We start from the raw sequence: 17,314 nt of genomic DNA, 5'->3' as shown, positions 1-17,314 counted from the left end.
TTTACATTTTTTATCGATAACTTTTATAAATAATTTTTGTTATGTAATTTTTCACCATAGAAATATCGTAATCGATAACTAGTTTTCGATGCCATTTTTATCGATTCAAATTATACATTTTTTATCGTTCACTTTAATAAAAAAATTTTGTAATGTAATTTTTTCTCGATAGAAATATCGTTATCAAGTTATCGATACTTGTTTTCGATACCATTTTTATCGATTCAGGTTATACATTTTTTTATCGATACCTTTAATAAATAATTTTTGTAATGTAGTTTTTCCCGGAGAATTATCGGTAACTTTGCAAGGTAAAAATGTGTTATTGGAATTTTTTTGATAATAGGGACGCCATCGATAAATTTTTAATCGATAACTTTCCAAGAGACATAATTTGCCTACAGGACACCTCTTCCCTATGAGATAACCCCTCAATATTTTCCACCCCAATATTTCTTCGAAACTTTAAGAACTTCCTGTAGCGTACCGCCCGCCACCAAACATTCAAATAAGAAACCAAACATTTCCAATCGATTACATTTGAAACAGGTGCTGATCCGACAACAAATTGAAAATCAGTTTACATTCATAATTCAAACGTTCAACATGCAATTCAATCTGTGGAAAAATTCGGCTGTTTGCCTTGTGATCCTGTTGGCCGTACTACTGCCCTCTGTCAGAGGTGGCGTTAAGGCAGCACCCCAAGGTCGGGAGTTATTTAAAAACGAGGATGCAATAAATCTGGAAACTTCAAAGGGACAAGTGGTGGGAAAGCGACAATTGGTGGCCAAGGATTCGGAGACACAGGCCACGAATGAAAAGGATTCGGCGGTGAAAGTGAATGAAGTAAAACAGGATCTAAGTAAGGAGATCGAAAGTGTTAAGAAAACACGTCCAAGTTTGAAATCTGAAAGTTCCAACAAGGATCAGAAAATCCCTGAAAAGCCACAATCATCAAATGAAAGTTCTGGAAAACAACTCGAAAAGCAAACCAAAGAAAATTCTGCCAAAGCCACCGTAGCAGACAATAAAAAGAAAGCTTCTCAGGGAAGTTCCCCAGGGAAACCCTCAATGGCGGATCAAATAAAGAAAATTATCAAAGAGCACAGCAAGGACCAACACGAACCCTCAGTGGAACATCACAAAATGAATCACAAGTTGAGGACACGTCAAACCGATGATGATTCCAGTTTCGAAGAAATTAGTGATGGTGAGCTTCTCAAGAATTTTCCTGACCTGCCTCAATATTTTTTTTTTTAATTTTTATTCTTCTTCTTTATTCACAGATTTGGCAGATGCTCTATTCAGACAGCGTAACGATTTCATAGCTGCAGCTGGCAATCTTGAATCGCCACGACCCGTTCAGGCGATGCGTGCCAATATGAACAGCGGCCTTTGATTTGCATTGGAGTTTTGAATTTTCCGCACTCCCCTCTCCCAGTCTCCCTCACTCACTCTCTTTCTTTACACGACAAAGCAGAGTTCCATCACCTCTCAAGACCAAAAATATATACACATGTATGTGCAGATGTTTGTCAAGCGATAAGAATTATAAATATTGACGGTGTGACGTATTTTTAATAATAAGATGAAAGGAATTAAGTAAAAGACTCGTAAGCCTCTAAGAAAAATAAATGAAAGATAAAAGATTTGAAAATTGTGTGATTGTTATCGATAAGATTTTTAACGGAAAAGTTGTTATCGATAACTTTTTCTATACGGAAAAGTTGATTTTTTATAAATTATTTTTCAAAGAAAACTACAGGCGTGGATTTTTTTTTAAATTATTTTCAATGAAAAAAACAGGTGTGGATTTTTTTAAAATTATTTTTCAACGAAAAAAACAGGCGTCGATTTTTTTAAAATTATTTTTCAATGAAAAAAAAACAGGCGTGGATTTTTTTAAAATAATTTTTCAACGAAAAAAACAGGCGTGGATTTTTTTAAAATTATTTTTCAACGAAAAAAACTGGCGTGGATTTTTTTAAAATTATTTTTCAATGAAAAAAACAGGCGTGGATTTTTTTAAAATTATTTTTCAACGAAAAAAACAGGCGTGGATTTTTTTTAAATTATTTTTCAACGAAAAAAAACAGGCGTGGATTTTTTTAAAATTATTTTTCAACGAAAAAAAAGGCGTGGATTTTTTTAAAATTATTTTTCAACGAATAGAAACAGGCGTGGATTTTTTTTAAATTATTTTTCAACGAAAAGAAACAGGCGTGGATTTTTTAAAAACTATTTTTCAATGAGAAAAACAGGCGTGGATTTTTTAAAAACTATTTTTCAATGAGAAAAACAGGCGTGAATTTTTTAAAAACTATTTTTCAATGAGAAAAACAGGCGTGAATTTTTTAAAAACTATTTTTCAATGAAAAAAACTGGCGTGGATTTTTTTAAAATTATTTTTCAATGAAAAAAAAAAAAATCAGGCGTGGATTTTTTTAAAATTATTTTTCAATGAAAAATATAGGCGTGGATTTTTTTTAATTATTTTTCAATGAAAATAACAGTCGGGGATTTTTTTTAAATTATTTTTTAATGAAAAAAACAGGCGTGGATTTTTTTTAAATTATTTTTCAATGAAAACTGTATGCGTGGATTTTTTAAAAATTATTTTTTAATGAAAAAAACAGGCGTGGATTTTTTAAAAATTATTTTTCAATGAAAAAAACAGGCGTGGATTTTTTAAAAATTATTTTTCAATAAAAACAGTATGCGTGGATTTTTTTAAAAATTATTTTTCAATGAAAACAACAGGCGTGGATTTTTTTAAAATTATTTTTCAATCAAAACAATAAGCGTGGATTTTTTAAAAATTATTTTTCAATCAAAACAACAGCCGTGGATTTTTTAAAATTATTTTTCAATAAAAAAAACAGGCGTGGATTTTTTAAAATTATTTTTCAATAAAAAAGCAGGCGTGGATTTTTTTAAAATTATTTTTCAATAAAAAAAGCAGGCGTGGATTTTTTTAAAATTATTTTTCAATAAAAAAAACAGGCGTGGATTTTTTAAAAATTATTTTTCAATCAAAACAACAGCCGTGGATTTTTTAAAATTATTTTTCAATAAAAAAACAGGCGTGATGTTTTTAAAAATTATTTTTCAACGAAAAAAACAGGCGTGATATTTTTAAAAATTATTTTTCAATCAAAACAACAGGCGTGAATTTTTTTTAAATTATTTTTCAATTAAAAAAAAAACAGTCGTGGATTATTTTAAATTATTTTTCAATGAAAAAAAAAAAACGGAAAAGTTGTTATCGACAACTTTTTTACACAGAAAAGTTGTTATGGACAACTTTTCGATACGAAAAAGTTGTTGTGGAAAGTTTTAACTTGTCCTACAAAAACAAAAAAAAAATTCTAATCAATGATTTAGACTGAGGGTTAAGAAAACATTCAAGTTCGGCTATTTTAAGATCTTACTAATTTCAGTGCCTCCATGGATAATATTTATGATCATGTCTTCAGACAAGAAATATTACCTCTCTTCGCTTGAAATCTATATTTGTTATCGCTGAGAGCAAAGAAGAAGCCGGAGTCTCAATCCTACTACCACAAAACTTCGACGTTCAATGAACTCGATTTTTAAAAATCCTCAGATGCTTTTTCATTGAAAAATAATTTTTAAAAAATCCTCAGATGCATTTTCATTGAAAAAATAATTTTTAAAAAATCCTCAGATGCGTTTGAAAAAATAATTTTTAAAAAATCCTCAGATGCTTTTTCATTGAAAAAATAATTTTTAAAAAATCCTCAGATGCTTTTTCATTGAAAAAATAATTTTTAAAAAATCCTCAGATGCTTTTTCATTGAAAAAATAATTTTTAAAAAATTCTCAGATGCTTTTTCATTGAAAAAATAATTTTTAAAAAATTCTCAGTTGCTTTTTCATTGAAAAAATAATTTTTAAAAAATCCTCAGATGCTTTTTCATTGAAAAAATAATTTTTAAAAAATCCTCAGATACTTTTTCATTGAAAAAATAATTTTTAAAAAATCCACGCCTGTTGTTTTGATTGAAAAATAATTTTTAAAAAATCCACGCCTGTTGTTTTGATTGAAATATAATTTTTAAAAAATCCACGCCTGTTGTTTTGATTGAAAAATAATTTTTAAAAAATCCACGGCTGTTGTTTTGATTGAAAAATAATTTTTAAAAAATCCTCAGATGCTTTTTCATTGAAAAAATAATTTTTAAAAAATCCACGCATACTGTTTTCATTGAAAAATAATTTTTAAAAAATCCTCAGATGCTTTTTCATTGAAAAAATAATTTTTAAAAAATCCTCAGATGTTTTTTCATTGAAAAAATAATTTTTAAAAAATCCTCAGATGCTTTTTCTTTGAAAAATAATTTTTAAAAAATCCACGCCTGTTGTTTTCATTGAAAATAATTTTTAAAAAATTCTCAGATGCTTTTTTTTGAAAAATAATTTTTAAACAATCCACGCCTGTTGTTTTCATTGAAAAAATAATTTTTAAAAAATCCTCAGATGCTTTTTCATTGAAAAAATAATTTTTAAAAAATCCTCAGATGCTTTTTCATTGAAAAATAATTTTTAAAATCCACGCCATTTGTTTTCATTGAAAAATAATTTTTAAAAAATCCACGCCTTTTGTTTTCATTAAAAAATAATTTTTAAAAAATCCTCAGATGCTTTTTCATTGAAAAAATAATTTTTAAAAAATCCTCAGAGGCTTTTTCATTGAAAAAATAATTTTAAAAAAATCCACAGTTGTTGTTTTCATTGAAAAAATAATTTTAAAAAAATCCACAGTTGTTGTTTTCATTGAAAAATAATTTTTAAAAAATGCACTGCTGTTGTTTTCATTGAAAAATAATTTTTAAAAAATCCACGCCTATTTTTTTCTTTGAAAAATAATTTTTAAAAAATCCACGCCTTTTATTTTCATTGAAAAATAATTTTCAAAAAAATCCATGCCTGTTGTTTTCATTGAAAAATAATTTTTAAAAAATTTACGCCCGTTTGTTTCTTTGAAAAATAATTTTTTAAAAAATCCACGCCTGTTGTTTTCATTGAAAAATAATTTTAAAAATCCACGCCTGTTGTTTTTATTGAAAAATAATTTTAAAAATCCACGCCTGTTGTTTTTATTGAAAAATAATTTTAAAAATCCACGCCTGTTGTTTTTATTGAAAAATAATTTTTAAAAAATCCACGCCTGTTGTTTTTATTGAAAAATAATTTTAAAAATCCACGCCTGTTGTTTTTATTGAAAAATAATTTTTAAAAAATCCACGCCTGTTGTTTCTTTGAAAAATAATTTTTAAAAAATCCATGTCTGTTGTTTTTATTGAAAAATAATTTTTAAAAAATCCACGCCTGTTGTTTTTATTGAAAAATAATTTTAAAAATCCACGCCTGTTGTTTTTATTGAAAAATAATTTTAAAAATCCACGCCTGTTGTTTTTATTGAAAAATAATTTTTAAAAAATCCACGCCTGTTGTTTTTATTGAAAAATAATTTTTAAAAATTCCACGCCTGGTTTTTTTTTTGAAAAAAAAAGAAAATAAGAATAAAATTTGTTGGTGGGAGGACCAATATTTTTTAATTTTTCTTCGAGTGTATCTACAATAAAATCTACAATCTACCGACTTCTATAAAGCCTAATTAACAAAAAAATTAATAAAATTCCACAAAAATAATTTTGAGATAAAAAATTAGGTCGTTAAAATTTTGCCTACAAATATTGGTTCAATTCAATTTTGAAGAACTCATTCTGAAAAATGTCTTTGTTAGGAATAGCTGCAGCAACAACAACAACTCCTAATGTCTGCTCGGCCCAGTGTTCGGTTACAAGTTTGGGTGCCATGCAGTTTTTTGTGAGCCTCTTGGTGGAAAGTTTATTCAAGGATCAGTGTGCCATCTCCACAAAGGATAACTGGCCGCAGGACTATGCCGAAGAAGTGACAAATTCCGATATGGGCACCTTTGATTTTGTAATAATTGGTGGCGGCTCAGCTGGATCGGTCGTGGCAGGACGTTTAAGTGAAAATCCTTTGTGGAGGACATTGGTATTGGAGGCTGGCACAGATCCGCCACTGGAATCGGAGGTGAGTTGCAGTATTTCTTAATGGAAAATATTTTGATATTGGATTCTTGCTTTTGGAAAATTTTCCAGGTACCCTTCCTTTTCACCTCCGTCCAATCTTCAAATTACACCTATAGCTATCGCGGTATTACCAATGGCGTATCCTGTAAATCTGCTGCCGGGGGAAATTGTGGCTGGCTAAGTGGAAAATGTTTGGGTGGCTCGGGGGCCATTAATGCCATGCTTTATTTTCGTGGCACCCGTGGAGATTATGATGGCTGGTGCGGCGCCGGATGTGAGGGCTGGTGTTATGAGGATGTGTGGCCTTATTTTCGAAAATCTTTTGAAAATCGCGGCAATGAAACCCATCCCAGTGGGTATATGAAGTTGGGAGAATATGGCAACTATGGCGAGGATATAAAATCCTTGTTTTTCTCTGGAGCCAAGGAATTGGGGTTAAGGAAAATCAGAGATTTTGTGGAGGGTAGTTATGTGGGCTATGGCAATTTTCGTGGCATTTTAGAGGAGGGGCGTCGCATATCCAGTGCCAAGGGATTTTTGGGTAGGGTTGCCAAGTATAGAGAAAATCTCAAGGTAATGAAAAATGCCAGAGTTACGCAATTGTTGTTTAACAAAAAGGCAGATCGGGTGACTGAAATCGAATTTCTTCTGCAAAATCGTAAAACCTTAAAGGTCAAGGTGCAAAAAGAGGTCATTTTGTCAGCTGGAACAGTGGAGTCCCCGAAACTGCTTATGCTCTCCGGTGTGGGACCGAAAGATGTGTTAAAACCCCTAAACATCCCTGTAAGACACAACCTGCCCATTGGGGAAAATCTCCAGGATCATGTTGCCGTACCCATATTTTTTGCCATACCAAATGAAAATCCCTCCACCTCCCCTGATTTGGATGAGATTTATGCTTATTTGAAATACCAAAAAGGATTTCTAGCCTCAATTGGCACGGGATCTCTGAATGGCTTTATTAAAACAAATTCCAACCCAAAGGACCCCTATCCTGACATACAACTCCAACACTTTACGGTGCGGCGTGGTGCCCCCTTGGGCATGGGCTTCCTCCAAGGTTTTATGGCCAATGAGAAGCTAACAAAGTACTTCGAAAATCTGGTGCAGCAGGCCGATGTGGTGGTGGTATTTATTCTACTACTCCAACCCAAATCTCGTGGGAAAATACAACTGAAATCTTCGCAACCTGAGGATCCATTGCTAATCTATCCCAACTATTTACAGCGGCGGGAAGATGTTGATGGCCTAATGGCGGGAATCGAATATCTTCAACGTCTGGCCAAAACTTCAATTTTTAAATCAAAGAAAGCCAAATTGATGCGTATACCCATAGAGGAATGCTTGGGGGATGCGGAAAATTTTTGGCCATGTTATATCTCCTATTATTCCTCGACGAGCAGCCATTTGGTGGGCACCATTAAAATGGGTGCCGACAGCGATACAACAGCCTGTGTGGGACCCCGGCTGAAAGTGAAAGGGGTGCGCAACCTGAGAGTTGCCGATGCTTCCATAATGCCGACAATAACTAGCTGTAATACTTATGGTCCCACTCTCATGATTGGGGAGAGAGCGGCGGAATTTATTCAACGCGAGTGGAGAGGGAAGTGAGAGAGTTATTTTTGTTTGAAATTTGACTTACCTTATTCCGACGTAAATTAGGATTGAAATTCAATCCAATTCGGAAAACAGTGCGGAATAAAAATTACCTGAAAAGAGAAAGAGGAAGAAAATAAAATTAAAAATTTCTCATTTATTTAAACCTATTTTGATCTTCTAATAATTGGAGTCTTTCTTGAGGACTACTATCCATCGAAGATCTTCTTGGGGTCTAATACCCAGAGAAGGCCTATTGGAAACCTGTTATCCATAGAATCGCTTGTAATGGCTTTATAAACGTATAAGGCCATCCTGGGACCTTTTTACACATTACGAGGGTTTTTCTAGGGACCATCAATACAATGAAGGCCTCTAAGGGCTTCTAGGGTGCTACAATGGACGACATTTTAGGGATCTTCTATACACAAACGGCATTTTATGGCCCTTCCATACATAGAAAGCCTTCTAGGAGCCTTTTTGTACGCAGACGGCATAGAAGAGCTGAAGGTCCTCGTAGAAGCCCATCTGAGGATCTTGTATACACAGAATACCTTGTATAAGGGCTTCTTAGGACATTTTGACATGTTAAGTCTTCCAGAGACCCTTAATACATAGAAGGCCTGCTAGGAGCCTTCTATACTTAGGAGACACTCTAGGGGCCTTTCTGTAAATCAAAGGTCTCCTAGGGACCGAAAGGCATTTTATGGACTTTTCCTGCCTAGACCGGTTTCTGGTAGGGTCCTTCTATACGTAGATGATCTTGTAGAAGGCCTTCTGCCCCTCTAGGGATATTTTGTGGGCCTTCCATGCCTAGACAGCTTTCTGTGTTCAGAAACACAGGTGGCTTCCTAAGATTCTTTCATTTAAAGAATGCTTTCATAAGCACTTCTATTGCTTCCTGGAGTCTCCTTTGCATAGAAAGGCGGGTTTTAGGGGTCTTCTATACATAGACGGTCCCATAGAGACTTTCCATGCATAGAAGGTCTTCTGGGGATATTTATTAAGTAGAAGGGCTTCCAAGGGTCGTTTTTGACTGAGAAGGCCACCTTGCTAGTGGCCTTCTATTTACAGATGGCTTCCAAAGGGATGTTTAATATAAAGAATACGTTTCTATAGCTTCCTGGAGTCTTCTCTGAACAGAAGGGGGATTTTTGAGGTATTTTATGCAGCCACATAGGAACCTTTCATACATAGAAGACCTTTTTGGAGGTCTTTTTTTTACATTTTATACAGGTATTATACGTTTACGACATCCATTTTCTTCAAAAAAAAATTTTTTTTTTTTACAAAAATCCGATTTTTTAAACATTTTATGGGTTTTACAGGTTTTTGACGTTAACGACATATTTGTCAAAAATTTAAAAAAATCTCAAAATTGTTTATTTCACTTAAACTTTCAGTTTTAGGGTATTTTTAGAGTTTTTTTTTTACATTTTATACAGGTATTATACGTTTGCGACATTTTTACAGGAAGGGGAAAACAGTTTAAAATTTGTCAATTACATTTAATTTATAATTATTTTGACTTTTTTGTTACAAAAATTCCATTTTTTAACCATTTGATGGGTTTTATACAGCTTTTTGACATACACGACATATGTGTCAAAAATGTCAAAAACTTCAAAATTGTTTATTTCACATAAATTTGTAGTTTTGCCACATTTTTGGAGTTCTTTACATTATCGACAGGTATTATACGTTTGTGACATTTTTACAAAGAATGTCAAAAACTTCAAAATTGACAATTACGTTTAATTTTGATATTTTCTTTACAAAAATTCCAGTTTTTAAACATTTTATGGGTTTTATACAGGTTTTTGACATTTACGACATATGTGTCAAAAATGTCAAAAACTTCAAAATTGTTTATTTCACATAAATTTGTAGTTTTGGCACCTTTTTATGGATATTTTTTTTACAAAAATTCTAATTTTTAAACATTTTATGGGTTTTATACAAGTTTTTGACATTTACGACATATGTGTCAAAAATGTAAAAAATAGTCAAAATTAATTATTTCACTTCAATTTGTATTTTTGGGACATTTTTAGGGTTTTTTACATTTTTTACAGGTATTATACGTTTGCGACATTTTTACAAAAAGTACCAAAAACTTAAAAATTGTTAATTATGTTTATTTTATACCTCTTCTTTTAATTTTTTTCCACAAAAATTCTAATTTTTAAACATATTATGGGTTTTATACAGGTTTTTGACGTTTACGACGTATGTGTCAAAAATTTAAAAGTCTTCAAAACGGTTTATTTCACTTAAATTAATAATTTTGGCACATCTTTATTGATATTTTTTTTACAAAAATTCAATTTTCAAACATTTTATGGGTTTTATACAGGTTTTTGACGTTTACGACATCTGTGTCAAAAATGTAAAAAACTTCAAAATGGATTATTTCACTTAAATTTGCAGTTTTGGGGGCATTTTTAGGTTTTTTTACATTTTCGACAGGTATTATACGTTTGTGACATTTTTACAAAAAAATGTCAAAAACTACGAAATGGTCAATTATGTTTAATTCTGATTTTTCGTTAACAAAAATTCCAAATTTCAAACATTTTATGGGTTTTATACAGGTTTTTGACATTTACGACATTTGTGTCAAAAATGTCAAAAACTTCAATATTGTTTATTTCACTTAAATTTTTAGTTTTGGGGCATTTTTAGGGTTTTTTACATTTTCGACAGGTATTATACGTTTGTGACATTTTTACAAAAAGTGTCAAAAACTTAAAAATTGTCAATTTTATTTAATTTTATATTTTTTGTTATTTAATTTTTCATTTTTTACCCATATTCGACGTTTGCGACGTATATGTATCAAAAAAGGTTGTAAACCCGGAAAATCGGTATATAAACCATGCTAAAGTGTGTTGTTGTAAATGAAGCGTTGAAAACGTGCCATACGTCCCCCAAAAATACACAGTTTTAACCTGGGGCGGGCAATCATTAACCATTAATTACAAAGGAGGTTGGTTAATGGGCCAGAGAAGTAACATTTACACTTGTAGGTATGTATGTATGTCTGTACGTGTAGAGATCCATTTGTGTAATTGTTGTTTCTGTTTTCATTTTCGAATAAAAAAAAATGTTTTATTCTTTTTTTTTTAAATCACAAAATAATCTGGTTTCGAATACCAATGAAATCAAAAGCAGACAGCTGAGCAGTCTATAAGACCCGAAATTTACTTCAGGCCGTTTAGTCTCCAAAATGTGGCAAGGCAATATGGCCGCTGTTTGTTCAGCCCAGTGTCCAATACCAAGCGTGGGAGCTGTCAACACCTTGGTTTCTCTGCTGGTGGAAGGATTGCTCTCGGCCCAGTGTAATATTTCCAGCCCAGCTGAGTGGCCTGAGGATTATGGGGAGGTGGTTTTGCGAACGGGTCTCAAGGAATCATTTGATTTTGTGGTCATTGGTGCCGGGTCGGCTGGATCGGTGATGGCCAGTCGCTTAAGTGAGAATCCCAAATGGAGGGTGTTGGTCTTGGAGGCGGGTGGTGATCCACCACCAGAATCAGAGGTAGGTGGGAGGTTGGAAGAGAAATTTTTGACGAAAATTTATTTATTTTCCAGGTGCCCAATACCTTCTCTGCCATGCAGCACAGCCCGCACTCCTATCGCTATTTTACCGAACCGGATAATGGCCGATCCTGTTTGGCTTTGGAAAATGAACGATGCCATTGGCCAAGGGGTAAAACAATAGGTGGCTCTGGGGCCATGAATGTCATGTTATTTGTTAGAGGCACTCGTCAGGATTATGACCTCTGGTGTGAGCACGGCAGTGAGGGATGGTGCTACGATGATGTGTGGCCATATTATGTGAAGGCCATAACTCCGCAAGGCAATGCCAGCCATCCAATGGGTTATGTGACTCTTAATCATTTTGGACGTTTCACGGAGGATATAAATTCGGTACTGCTGCAAGGAGCCCAGGAGCTAAAGCAGCCATTGGTGGAAGATTTTGTGGAGGGTAGTTATGTGGGCTATGCCTATGTAAAGGGCACCGTGGAGAATGGCCGGCGTTCCAGTACGGGTAAAAGTTATTTGGCCAAGGTGGCTAAACGGCCGAATCTCCGGGTTATCAAACATGCCCAGGTCAAAAAATTGGAGTTCGACTCCCAGGGGCGCAAAGTCAATTCCGTGGAATTTGTGGTGCAAAATAAGAGCTCCCTAAAGGTAAATGTGGGGCGAGAGCTCATTCTCTCCGCAGGGGCCATAGATTCCCCCAAACTACTTATGCTATCGGGAGTGGGTCCCAAGGACCACCTGGGATCTTTGAAAATTCCTGTTATACATGATCTACCGGTGGGTAAAAATTTACAGGATCACATGGTGGTTATTATGTTTTTCCGCATACCAGCCCCGCCACCAAATACCCTGGATAGCCTCAATGCAACCTATGATACTTAAGCGGGAACAAAGGACCCCTTAGCGGTGTGGGCACAGCCCATGTTACAGGCTTTGTTAAGGTGAATACCTCAGACCCTTCCCCCTATCCAGATGTGGAAATCCATCACTTCCTAACGCGTAGAGGTAACCGAAATGGATTACTGCTGCTTTTGAATGGCTTCACAGTGAAGCAGCACTACCAAAGGTATCTTCTCAAGGAGCTTGAAACCCATACCATATTGACGAAATTTGTCGTACTGGCCCATCCCAGATCGAGGGGAAATCTGACATTAAAATCATCTTCCGCTCATGATCCGCCGATATTACAAACGGGTTACCTGCAAGATCCCTTGGATGGGGAGATTCTTATGGGTGGCATAAATTATATGATGGAATTGGAAAAGACCTCGGCCTATAGCAGCAATCAATTGGAATTAATTCACATACCCATAGAGGAGTGTGATAGCTTCCGTTATAAGAGTCCCGACTATTGGCATTGTTATATTCGCTATTTTTCCAGTACCTGTTATCATCAGGTGGGAACGGTTAAAATGGGTTCGCCCCAGGACAAAAGTGCGTGTGTGAATCCAGATCTTCTGCTAAAGGGTGTGGATAATTTACGAGTTGTCGATGCCTTCATTATGCCTTATGTTAGTACAGGAAATACCAATGCCCCCACCATTGTGATAGCGGAAAAGGCGGCGGATATGGTGAAGGCTAGGTGGGAAGGGGTTCAATAAAATTTTTTTGAAATAAACAAAAAAAAATATTTCAAAATTAAAAATAAAAATTTTTTTTTTAATATTTTTATTTTAATTTAGAAAAAATAAATTTTTATAAATTTAAAAAAAAAAATAAAATTTTCTCATTTTTTTTAAATCTTTTTTTTTAATTATGTTTTTATTTTTTAAATTAAAAAAATAATTTTTTTAAAATTTTAATTTAGATTTTTTAAATCTAAAAAAAATAATTTTTTTAAATTAAAAAAAATTAAAATTAAAAAAATTAAATTTAAAAAAATAAATAAAATATTTTAAAATTCAAAAAAAAAAAAAAAAAATAATAATATTTTTAAAATATAGAAAAAATATTTTTTTTAAATTTAGAAAACATAATTTTTTTTAAATTTAGAAAAAATTAAATTTTCTTATTTTTTAAATATTTTCTTAAATAATTTTATTATTTTTTTAAATAATTTTTTAAATAAAAGAAAAAATAAATTTTTTAAAATTTAAATTTAGTTTTTTTTTAATCTAAAAAAAATATTTTTCTTTTAAATTAAAAAAATAATTAATTAAAAAAAATTAATATTAAAAAATATTTTTTTTAATTAAAAAATTTAAAAATATTTTTTTTTAAATTAAAAAAATGAAATTTTAAATTTAGATTTTTTTAATTAAAAAAAAAATTATCTTTGTAAAAGTGTCACAAACGTATAATACCTGTATAAAATGTATAAAAACCCTAAAATTGTGCCAAAACTACAAATTTATGTGAGATAAACAATTTTGAAGTTTTTTACATTTTTGACACATAGGTCGTAAACGTCAAAAACCTGTATAAAACCCACAAATTGTTTAAAAATTAAAACTTTGTAAAAATATTATCAAAATCAAACATAATTGACAATTTTGTAGTTTTTGACATTCTTTGTAAAAATGGCGCAAATGTATATTACTTGTCAAAAATGTAAAAACCCCCCCAAAAAAAGGTGCTAAAACTACAAACGTAAGGAAAATAAGTAGTTTTGAAAAATTTTACAATTTTGGTATACGTGTCGTAAATGTCAAAAACCCGTATAAAACGCATAAAATATTTAAAAATTGGAATTTTTTTTTTAATAATTTTTTTATTTTTTTAAATAATTTTTTAAATTAAAAAAATAAATTTTTTAAAATTTAAATTTAGATGTTTTTTAAATCTAAAAAAATATTTTTTTTTAAATTAAAAAAAAAAAAAATAATTAAAAAAATTAATATTAAAAAAAAATATTTTTTTTAAATTAAAAAATTTAAAAATATTTTTTTTAAATTAAAAAAAATGAAAATTTAAAATCTAAATTTAAAGATTTTTTTAAATCTAAAAAAAAAATTATTTAAAAAAAAATTAAAAATAAAAAAATATATATTTTTTTTTTAAATTAAAAAAATGAAATTTTTTAAAATTCTTAAACTTTTTGATTTTTTTTGAGAGGTAAGTATTTGTGTAAGTAAGGGACGGACCTAGATACCCAGATATTTGACCCAAAAGACCGAGTCCAAGGCCCGAGTTAGATCCTTATCTGATATTAAAAATATAGGTATAAATTTGAAAGCTAATGGAAATACCTACCGATTTGAATTCCTACCCCTGGAAAGAAAATTCCGAGGGCTATAAAATTAAAAAAAAAAAACAAAGGAACAAATTTAGTTTGGCAAAAACTCTGTGATTTTTTCTTTAATTTTTTCAGAGAAGGTTAAAAAAAAAACATTGAGACCTCGTTTAAGAAACCAGCCATCAATATTTATACTACCTGCCAAAATCTGCCTACAAACTCACCCAAAAGTAATGAGTAATATATATTTTAATTTTAGTAAAAAAATATGAGCTACGGAAATAATCTTCCCAACTTATATCTCTGATAACATTTCGTGACCTATTTGGGGTAGGTCTTCGTCCTATTATCTCCCACCAAATTTTTCCCAAAATAAAAGTGGAAAAAATAGTTTTACTACCTATCCCCTTATCTTTCACACAATTTTTGAGAATGTCAGAGAGCATTGATTTTCCAATACTTAATCCGATAAGATCTCTCAATTTGCTCTGAATGAAAAAAAAAAAAAAAACAACAACAATTACTTATTGCCTATTTGACTGATAAATTTAACAATTTTATATCGGCTAATTAAGTGTTAAACATATATACTAATCGGCATAGACAGGTTTTGAATACTTTATTTGCTGTGTGTTCTGAGAACAAGATAAGGGTTCGTCAACGTGACACACTCGAAGAAAATGGCTAGTTCAAATGGGGAAATTTTTGAGATATTGATAATAGGTTCCGTTCTAAATTAAATCAAGGCCAGATTCCTTATTAAAACCCTTCCCAAGTCTTAAAAAAATTCTCATGTAATTTTTGAATTTTGCCAGCTAGGTTAATGGTATCCGCTTACTGGGTTGCAGTATGTAAGCACTTACAAAGACATGGATAACTCAAAAAAAAACTTCCCGAAAAAAATATTTTTTCTAAATTAAATCAAGACAAGAATTTGTTTATATCCCATCCCATCTTTTAAGAAATTATTTTCCATGAAAATCTTCGCTTTCCAGCAACGTTAAGGGTATCTGCTTACTGGGATGCAGTATATAAGCACTTACGAAGACATGGGAAAACCCTTAAAAAAACTTTCTGAAAAAAATATTTTTTCGGAAATTTCTTAATTAAATCAAGACCAGAATTTTTTCATATCCCTTCCCAACTCTTAAGAAATTATTTCTCATGAAATCTTTGAATTTTGCCAGCAACGATAAGGGTATCTGCTTACTTCTATGCAGTATGTAATCACTTACGAAGACATGGGAAGACCTCAAAAAGCTTTTCGACAAAATATTTTTTCTGAAATTTTTAAATTAAATCAAGACCAGAATTTTTTTGATCCCTTCCCAACTCGTAAGAAATTATTTCTCATGAAAATCTTCTCTTTCCAGCAACATTAAGGGTATCTGCTTACTTGGATGCAGTATGTAAACACTTACGAAGACATGGGGACACCTCAAAAAACTTTCCGATTTTTTTTTTGGAAATTTCTAAATTAAATCAAGACCAGAGATAAAAAAATATTTCTCATGAAAATCTTCTCTTTCCGGCAACGTTAAGGGTATCTGCTTACTGGGATGCTCTATGTAAGCACTTCCGAAGACATGGGGACACCTCAAAAAACTTTCGGGTTTTTTTTTGGAAATTTATAAGTTAAATCAAGACCAGAATTTTTTCATGTCCCTTCCCAACTCTTAAGAAATTATTTCTCATGAAAATCTTTCTTTCCAGCAACGTTTGAGGGTATCTGCTTACTTGGATGCAGTATGTAAGCACTTATGAAGATATAGGGACACCTCAAAAAACTTTTCGATTTTTTTTTTGAAATTTCTAAATTAAATCAAAATCAGAGATAGAATAAATATTTCTCATGAAAATCTTCTCTTTCCAGCAACGATATGGATATCTGCTTACTTGGAAGCAGTATGTAAGCGCATACGAAGACATGGAGACACTTCAAAAAATTTCCAGAATTTTTTTTAAATCACTTCCTATCTCTAAAAAAATATTTCTCATGAAATCTTTGAATTTTGCCACCAATGTTAAGGTTATCTGCTTACTTGGAAGCAGTAAGTAAGCACTTACGAAGACATGGGGACACCTTAAAAAACTATCTGATTTTTTTTCTTTTGGAAATTTCTAAATTAAATCAAGACCAGAGATAGAAAAAATATTTCTCATGAAAATCTTCTCTTTCCAGCAACATTAAGGGCATCTGCTTACTTGGAAGCAGTATGTAAGCACTTGCAAAGACATGGGGACACTTCAAAAAATTTCCTGATTTTTTTTAAATCACTTCCCATCTCTAAAAAAATATTTCCCATGAAATCTTTGAATTTTGCCAGCAATGTTAAGGGTATCTGCTTACTTGGAAGCAGTATGTAAGCACTTACGAAGACATGGGGACACCTAAAAGAAAACTTTCCGGAAAAAGAATATTTTCTTAAAACAGAGGAACATTTTCCTTTTATAGCTTTTAACTTGGAATTGAAACTAAAATATAACACTAATTACTTTCGGGTGAATTTGTAAGCACTTCTTGGCAGATTTATAAGTACAGATGGCTGCCTTCTTGAAAGAGTTCGCAACTTCCTTTTCATATCGAAATTTTCTGTAGATGAAACTTTAATTTTGCTCCTTGCAAATATTAGATGTCTCCACACTTTTTCTCATCTGCTTACTTTGCAATGACTTGTATGGTCAAAGTAGGCACAGAAGTAAACAATTTGCTTAGCAACTCGAAAATATTTCTTTTTAGAGGGAAATACTATAAAAGAAGCTATGAGTACATATCTTCCATAGCTTAAATTGGGGGGTAAACAAATAGGTAAATCAGGGGAAAGTGCTTACATCATTGTCATTGGTAAGCAATTCTGGCAGCAGTTCTGTCTGGGAGTTTGTACCTCCTTAGCCAATTAAAAAAACATTTTTT

At 31.7% G+C, this 17,314-nt stretch overlaps 4 protein-coding genes across 6 annotated transcripts in view; 3 read left to right on the top strand and 1 right to left on the bottom strand.

The window, feature by feature from the left end:
* LOC105261991 (flotillin-2) overlaps positions 1-17,314 on the bottom strand; it is a 525,605-nt gene that overhangs the window by 126,800 nt on the left and 381,491 nt on the right. The gene's annotated exons all lie outside the window — the stretch shown is intronic.
* Positions 536-1,647, top strand: LOC101899508 (uncharacterized). The gene is made up of 2 exons (XM_005175343.4): positions 536-1,210; positions 1,287-1,647. The coding sequence occupies exons 1-2, from the start codon at positions 607-609 to the stop codon at positions 1,397-1,399; spliced, it is 717 nt and encodes a 238-aa protein (XP_005175400.2). The 5' UTR covers positions 536-606; the 3' UTR covers positions 1,400-1,647.
* LOC101899834 (glucose dehydrogenase [FAD, quinone]) lies at positions 5,737-7,849 on the top strand. Its single transcript, XM_005175345.4, has 2 exons — positions 5,737-6,084; positions 6,153-7,849. Exons 1-2 carry the CDS (start codon positions 5,758-5,760, stop codon positions 7,692-7,694), a joined length of 1,869 nt encoding a protein of 622 aa, XP_005175402.3. The 5' UTR covers positions 5,737-5,757; the 3' UTR covers positions 7,695-7,849.
* Positions 10,880-12,243, top strand: LOC101899664 (glucose dehydrogenase [FAD, quinone]-like). The gene is made up of 2 exons (XM_005175344.4): positions 10,880-11,217; positions 11,271-12,243. Exons 1-2 carry the CDS (start codon positions 10,909-10,911, stop codon positions 12,105-12,107), a joined length of 1,146 nt encoding a protein of 381 aa, XP_005175401.3. The 5' UTR covers positions 10,880-10,908; the 3' UTR covers positions 12,108-12,243.

Source organism: Musca domestica, unplaced genomic scaffold, assembly GCF_030504385.1.
Source record: "Musca domestica strain aabys unplaced genomic scaffold, Musca_domestica.polishedcontigs.V.1.1 20, whole genome shotgun sequence".
Lineage (NCBI taxonomy): Eukaryota > Metazoa > Arthropoda > Insecta > Diptera > Muscidae > Musca > Musca domestica.
The sequence above is the reverse complement of the archived record's forward strand: the minus strand, read 5'-3'. Positions and strand labels throughout refer to the sequence as shown.

What these genes read in the sequence shown, in the direction of transcription:
- LOC101899508 (XM_005175343.4), top strand. Translation starts at nt 607, where the DNA reads ATGCAATTCAATCTGTGGAAAAATTCGGCTGTTTGCCTTGTGATCCTG. An exon ending in TTTCGAAGAAATTAGTGATG is followed by an intron (nt 1,211 to 1,286) that starts GTGAGCTTCTCA and finishes CTTTATTCACAG; the next exon opens with ATTTGGCAGATGCTCTATTC.
- LOC101899664 (XM_005175344.4), top strand. Translation starts at nt 10,909, where the DNA reads ATGTGGCAAGGCAATATGGCCGCTGTTTGTTCAGCCCAGTGTCCAATA. An exon ending in ATCCACCACCAGAATCAGAG is followed by an intron (nt 11,218 to 11,270) that starts GTAGGTGGGAGG and finishes TTTATTTTCCAG; the next exon opens with GTGCCCAATACCTTCTCTGC.
- LOC101899834 (XM_005175345.4), top strand. Translation starts at nt 5,758, where the DNA reads ATGTCTTTGTTAGGAATAGCTGCAGCAACAACAACAACTCCTAATGTC. An exon ending in ATCCGCCACTGGAATCGGAG is followed by an intron (nt 6,085 to 6,152) that starts GTGAGTTGCAGT and finishes AAAATTTTCCAG; the next exon opens with GTACCCTTCCTTTTCACCTC.